Here is a 6,797-nt window from a genome sequence, read left to right on the forward strand (position 1 = left end):
TGTTCCCAACATACGTTGTAAAGTCAGTCCAGTTTGCTTTGGAGAAATTTATTTATGTTTTTTTCTCTGTTGGTACCTTTGCTATGCTCCGATTGAGGGTAATTGTAATTGGGAGATGATGATCACCCAGGATGGTGCTCAGTGAAAGCGTTGATCCCATTGGAGTGCTAGGTGGGGTGCAACATGGTGATATGTGTGCCGGTGACCAGTCGCGGTGCGTGGATAATCCAGAGCATCGTTGAAGGTGGGTTCAACCACGGCAACTGTTGCACAGCATCGATGTGGCGTTTCTCCTTATTTATTGGCTTCAGACTGAACAGAACCAAGCCTGGGGTCCGGGGTTGGGCTCGATTCCGGCTCTAATAAGCAGTGTCCGGAGCAGTGACGCTGGGATGCACCGCTCCATGACCCAAAAAACGGGTTCTGAGTGGTCGATAGGGTTCCTGTGGTTGAAGTGGTTTGGAGGCCCTTGGTCGCTGGAGTCCAGCGAGTGGTCTCGGGGCGTAGACCCGTCCTCCTTGGGGACTATCTCATTTTCCCACTGCTTATTTAGTGAGACAATGGTAACGCTAGGATAAATGGGTGAGGATAAATAAACATAACATAAGCTGGTAAAAATATATAAGGATTCAAACGTCAATGAGTATATTTTTGTAAAAATCTTATGCGAATTCTAACTCTGCTACCTCTTTAACTTTATCACATCTTATAATAATTACCGGTACTGTGTTTTTCATAGTTAAAAAAACTACTATCGCTTTAAGATTTGAATGATTCAATATGCTAGCATTAATAAAGAAAGTTGGGTAGCATTTCATTTCATAGAAGTGTTGTTTATATTTCATTATAGGAAGTATTTCTTATTTTTATATTATTTGATTAGTATTACTGTTTATTCGTAACTGAAAATTGAAAAAAGATATTTTCTTGATGATAACTTAAAAAAAATCATGTGCGGGATTGCATTGAAACATTTTTATTTCACTTGGATCTCAACAATTATCGGACGAAAATTTTCCAGCTTTTTCTTAATAGTTATCCAATAAGAACTTTCATATCTCATTTTTGTATTATTTTATTTGTTAGTAATGTTTGTAGAAATAACTATCCTTTGTAAACTCGGGTATCGTTTTAAGATTTCAAGAATTGTGCTCAATCTGGAATTTTTAGTCTCTGGCTTAAAATCTTGTTGCAATGTCAATTCATCTTTGTCATTTGTAAAACTCTGATTCAATATAATTTCTTCAAATTGTATTTCGGTACAAATCCTAGCAAATTGAATGTCAAAGTCATTACTTTGCCTGATGACTTCCACCGATGTCGAGTATACTTTGCCTATAGAAGCGTCACATTCTTTCAAGAATTGGTCGATTCCCTCCAATGTCAGCCCATCTGGTCTTCCATTTTCGATCTGAAAAGTTGAAAATACAAAAAAAATTAAACTCGAAACTGAATAATACAATTAAAATTAAGTTAATAAATACTACAAACGTGCATTTTTTCTCTTTATAGAATCTCAAAACTCTGTTTCCAGCAGCGCCCAATCATTACGATTCTAGTGTGTTGCTGGAAACAAAGACGTATTAAACGAATAAAATAATAATCCTTAGAGATGTTTAGCTGATCGACCTAACTTGGTAGCAGATCAAAAATTGGTGCTTGTCAAATTCTTGAATGGAAGAATAAATATTGAAAAATGATATTGAGTTTGACAGAAAAGTGTAATTTGAATTAACACGAATAACTTGATTATTTCATAAATGACGAAAAAAGTCTCAATGACAAAAAAGTCTCAAGCCAAATTTGAGCTTCAATGTAAAAAAATAGTTACTGATTTTGGAAATTTCAACTCATAATTCATAAAATAACTATCCTCTTGAAAAATGAGAATATTTACAGTGGAGGCTAATGTGATAGTGATTATTTTTTGGTTTTAAATTGTGAATATTCACTTACCGATGGAACATATTTATCAATAGGTATAGCTTGCGGTACTCGTAACGATTCTTCTAAAATTTGTTCAAAATCGACTAAAACCTCAGTTTGATTTGGAGCTTCCACTAGCATAAATTTCATCAAATTTTGAAATTCCCTCATAATATCTGTGATTTTTAGCTCCCAGTTCTTCAACTTTTCCTCTCTAGCATCAATGAGTTGCATTAACTCCTTGATTATCGTCTCTCTTCTTTGTATCTCAATTTGCTGCCTGTCTACCATTCCATAGAAGTGTCGTTCCATAATTTCTTTGAGCGTTCTCAGTTCCAACATTTTCTTTTTATGGATTCTTATCAAATCAGATAAATGTCTTGCTTCCATTTCAAATTGCATTCTTTTCAACTCTTTCTCGAAAGAAAGCTTAGCCTTATTATACAAACTTATCCACTTTTCGTGTGCTTCTCTGTGAAAATGAATTACTCGGTGAATATATAATTATACAAGATCATAGTAATATAGTTTATGATGATTTTCTTATTGTAAATCTCAACTAGTTACTGGAGTTTTTTTTATATTTTAATGATGAATGACTTGACACTCAAACATGACATACAAGCATCATTTCTCTACCTATTCATTTGCAATTGAATTTCATTAGAAATTCATGGCAATATATTGACAAAGTATCTTTTATTAAATGATGATACTGCTTCTGATGATTTCTGATAATTTTTTAAAATATGACACAAATTCCTGAGTTAAATTTTATATTTACCCTTTTTGTATTCTTTTTACAATGCACTATATTATGATTTTTTCAGACATAAGATGTTTTCAAAGTAACTTGAAAAGCTTGAAAAGTTTTGTAAATCTTTTTACGATGCGCTATATTAAGATTTTTTCAGACATAAGATATTTTCAAAATAACATACAGCTTGCATACTAGGTACGGTACAGTATCTACTTTTAGTGTAGGATAACATGAATAATCTCTTTACGTACTTTATTTTGGTTTTGTATGATTCGTATTGCTTTTCTGATTCCCAAAGCATTTGAAAATTCATTTTCTTTTTAACATAGTTTTCTCTTTCTATAAGTGCTTGTTGCATTTGACTTTCGAGTTCTTCTTTGTAATCTTTCAATTCAGTTACATTCTCGTTATTAGAAGATTGCGATGCACTTTGATTCAATTCATTTTCACGTTGTTCATTATCCTTATTATCTTCAGGTGGCCCACCAACCTAATCGAGTTGATTGAACAATTTTATTAGTGCATATTCAACAGTGAAAGCAGGGAACTACGATTCTCTATTTTAAATTGTTCTTCATAAATCTTAGGATAGTCATAGAAAAATATGGGATCAATGTTTTGTTATTTTCATTACATTTCCATCCAATGACATTAATTGCATTAATTTGTTCACTACTAAAATGTTTACATGGGATCACGATATTTCAAATAATTACACAATTAACCTAATCGTATTGCTTAATTATTTTAAACATTTTCAGTGAGATAGATATAGTTCTATTTTGAAAAATAAAATATTTTATTGCAAAATGTATTGATGTTGGACTCACTGTTAATATTTTTCCCTCCATTTCAAATTCCGTCTGCTCTGATCCACCTTCCACACAATCTTTTTCAATATCATACGAAGTCGATTTATGACTGACGTTCTCAAGACATTGCTTTGCATTCTCTTTGTCTTCTTTCTGTTTTGTTAGATATTTCAATGTCTCTCTTACAGCATAATCTGTGGCTTCCATCAGTTTACGCTCATTTTGGAAATTCTGCTCATTTTCTATTGTTTCACCGATATCTGGATCGAGATTAGGCTAAAGCATTACATCCACAGGCTACATACATACATTAAATCCATACCGGTACTAATTTAATAGGAAATACATTGACAAAACAGAACAATAAATAATAATTATGAATTTAATTTACAAAGCAGGAAATAAAAATACAACATTTTGTCTATATATTTCAAAGAATTACTATCAAATTGTTTAATCTAATCAATACTTTATCTGATTTGGAATGAATCTCATATTGTTTGAATTGTCAAGGAAATTATTTTAGGCTGATCACATACAGAGAGCAGCCTGTTGAAAGCAACGCATTAAGTTGCTTTTTACAATATAAAACGTTGAATGTGTTGTTCATCTTCAGAGTGAGGTGATAGCAACGCGACTAGTAAACAACCTGAAACCCACAGTTGCTCCAGTACCGTTACTTTATTCTACATGACTTTTTAACATTTTTTTAAAATTATTATAATACCATTGCTAGAACATCCTCATCCAAGGGTATTTTAAATCAGTATGAAGATAGTGTTAGAAAAATTATTATACTTGCACGGTACTTCAAGAAAACCTTGGTTTGAAGTTCTAACTGATGATATTGGTAGACGTTTTTTTAATAGAGCATACTATAATAGAATGTTGTTAATTGATTAATACTGAGTTTCTCATTTATTACAGCACAGTTGAAGAGACCAAAGTCAAACACTATTTATCAATATAAACAGCAGTGTATAATACTGATGAAAGTGATAGTATGGAAAGTAGAACTCACTGATAATATTTTGATGCGTAAGTGCCTTCTGCAATCGGGTATCTTCAAATTTTGTGAGTTTGATGTTGTTATTGCTTGAGTCATCTGGTGACACCCATAGCGATGAATATTCCGGACCTTGCAGAGTGGGTATCAGTCCAATCTGAATAAAGAACTTGAATGATCAAGAATTTATAACTTAGTACATTAATTAGTATTTTCCATCACCTAATGGTATTATAATTCCTCGGTTACCCCCTGTACGTGGTGAACTAGCGACGGAAAGCACAGGTTAGAAGAGAATCTCAACATAATGCCTTGGTACTTCTCTTACCTGTGCTCTGTTGAGAAAGTCTACCTACAACTGTGTAGAGCCAGCTAAAGAGAAATACACTCTTTCCCTTATTATCTGATTTTGAAAATTATTATTGTGTCATCATCATTCATAATCTTCTATCACACAATATACACTTCACCAAGACCAGCGAAGCCGGAGAGGGTGCATCTAAAAGTCATGACTTGAAATTTCACAATTATTTTTTAAAGCTCCTTTTACACTTCATGGGATATTTCTGTCTTCATTTAAAATCCTGCTACAATTGTATTATGATAATTAAACTAGTTTGTTACCTCTTCTTTTTCTTCATCTGCTAGAAAATCGAAAAATATTGATGACAATGGTTGTCCGAATCGAGCCTGCACCTCACTTATGGTTGGAAGTTCCTTTTTGCAGTTCAATTCCCTTTTACGAGCACGGTTGCCTTTTGGATCTGCAACATATAGTTTTCAACATAACCTATTCAAAGGCTATATCAAATAAAATAAAACAGTATGACAATCTAATCTCACATTGACAATCATTTCTTTATAATCATCTCAGATCTCATCTGTGACAATGGTAACGGTACTTTGACCACAACAATTTTTCACAGTCGATTTCTGAGTAAATTGATTCAGTCAAATGAAGCATTCATTGCTGTGCTGTGAATATTAGGGAAGCGGCTGACTCCATGTGGTTATGCTTGAATATCTCAGATAGGATGAATATATTCATGTACATCCAAATCCCGTTGGATGAGTACTTCTAAGGAGCCGACTCCGCTTAGGGTAAACGCATAGTGAGGAGGCAGTGATAGTGGTGGAGAGAGAGAGAGAGGTTGAAGTCGAGATAGAAGTACTTCATTGTACCACAAATGCATTTTGTGCTATGGGCGCCCGCATGGTGAGTGGGTAGAGGTATACCGCGCGGATACCACGACCTCCACACCAAGCGGGCGCCCATAACACAAAATGTATTTGTGTTACATTGAGGTACCTCCATCTCGATCTCGACATCTACCTCTTCACTATGCGTGTACTCTTAGGGTAAATGAATGAAGGAGGTAGAGATAGAAACAGGGAGAGGTGTGTTTGATACAAACACATTTTTGTCATGGGCGCTCAAATAGTGAGAGGTTTATCGCTTACTAAGAAGCCTCGTGTGAGTGCTTTTGGAGGCAATCTAATTTGTGTTTCAAGTGGTCTATCTCACTGTGCTTCTCCGCGATGTGTCGGTTCAATGCAATGTATTGATATCTTCGAAAATTTTGCCATCTCTAGCTCTAGAGCTCTCAAGGAGAAAGAAAGCCGCTTGTGAAAGCAGTGCGTTAAACCTCCTCAAATGTATTATGGGGACCTCTACCTCTTTCCTCCTCACTATAAAGCACGCACCGTTAAGGAGAGGGAAGCCGGGCGTTGAAGCAGCACATTATCCCTCCTCAATATGTGATACTCCCTTAAGCTCCACAAAACCTCGACCTGTACCCCTCACTATGCGAACACCCTAAGCTCACTAAGCTAGTATTAGGACCCGAAGCGAGTCGCGGGTTTATTGCGAGTCTATTGCGCTCATTAGTCATTTCACTATTAGAGACACCATATTGATGTTGCACTGGTATCCCAGCTTGCTATACACGAGCACACTACTAACCACTAGTGTCCTATGTACAGTACCGTATGGGTCTAAATATCTTTTACGATTAAAAAGTTAGTTTTCTTTAAAAAATTAGTTTTCAGGTGGGTTTTGGAATACAAATCTAAAACTGTGGAACTAAAATATAAAATTTAACTGGAAAATCTGAATAATATTCACAGTCTCGCTTATTCAAAGTTGTGTATCTTGTGAAGCACTTCAGATAAAACATCCGAAAAGTAGTCGAGGTTGTAGAGAATTTTCTCCTCTTTTCACTCCCATGAATCATACTTCTGATTTAAATACCGTTCAAAAGTTACAGCCAATTGAAAAAATGATAATAATAAT

The 6,797-nt window shown here is 34.7% G+C and overlaps 1 protein-coding gene across 1 annotated transcript; it reads right to left on the bottom strand.

Moving 5' to 3' along the window:
• Positions 1-642: 642 nt before the first annotated feature.
• On the bottom strand, positions 643-5,287 carry LOC111053210. The gene is made up of 6 exons (XM_039439961.1): positions 5,129-5,287; positions 4,520-4,661; positions 3,517-3,758; positions 2,938-3,176; positions 1,957-2,398; positions 643-1,411 (listed from the first exon to the last, which is right to left on the bottom strand). The coding sequence occupies exons 3-6, from the start codon at positions 3,703-3,705 to the stop codon at positions 1,076-1,078; spliced, it is 1,206 nt and encodes a 401-aa protein (XP_039295895.1). The 5' UTR covers positions 3,706-3,758; positions 4,520-4,661; positions 5,129-5,287; the 3' UTR covers positions 643-1,075.
• Between the last annotated feature and the right edge of the window lie 1,510 nt (positions 5,288-6,797).

This window comes from Nilaparvata lugens, chromosome 1, assembly GCF_014356525.2.
Source record: "Nilaparvata lugens isolate BPH chromosome 1, ASM1435652v1, whole genome shotgun sequence".
Taxonomy (NCBI): Eukaryota; Metazoa; Arthropoda; class Insecta; order Hemiptera; family Delphacidae; genus Nilaparvata; species Nilaparvata lugens.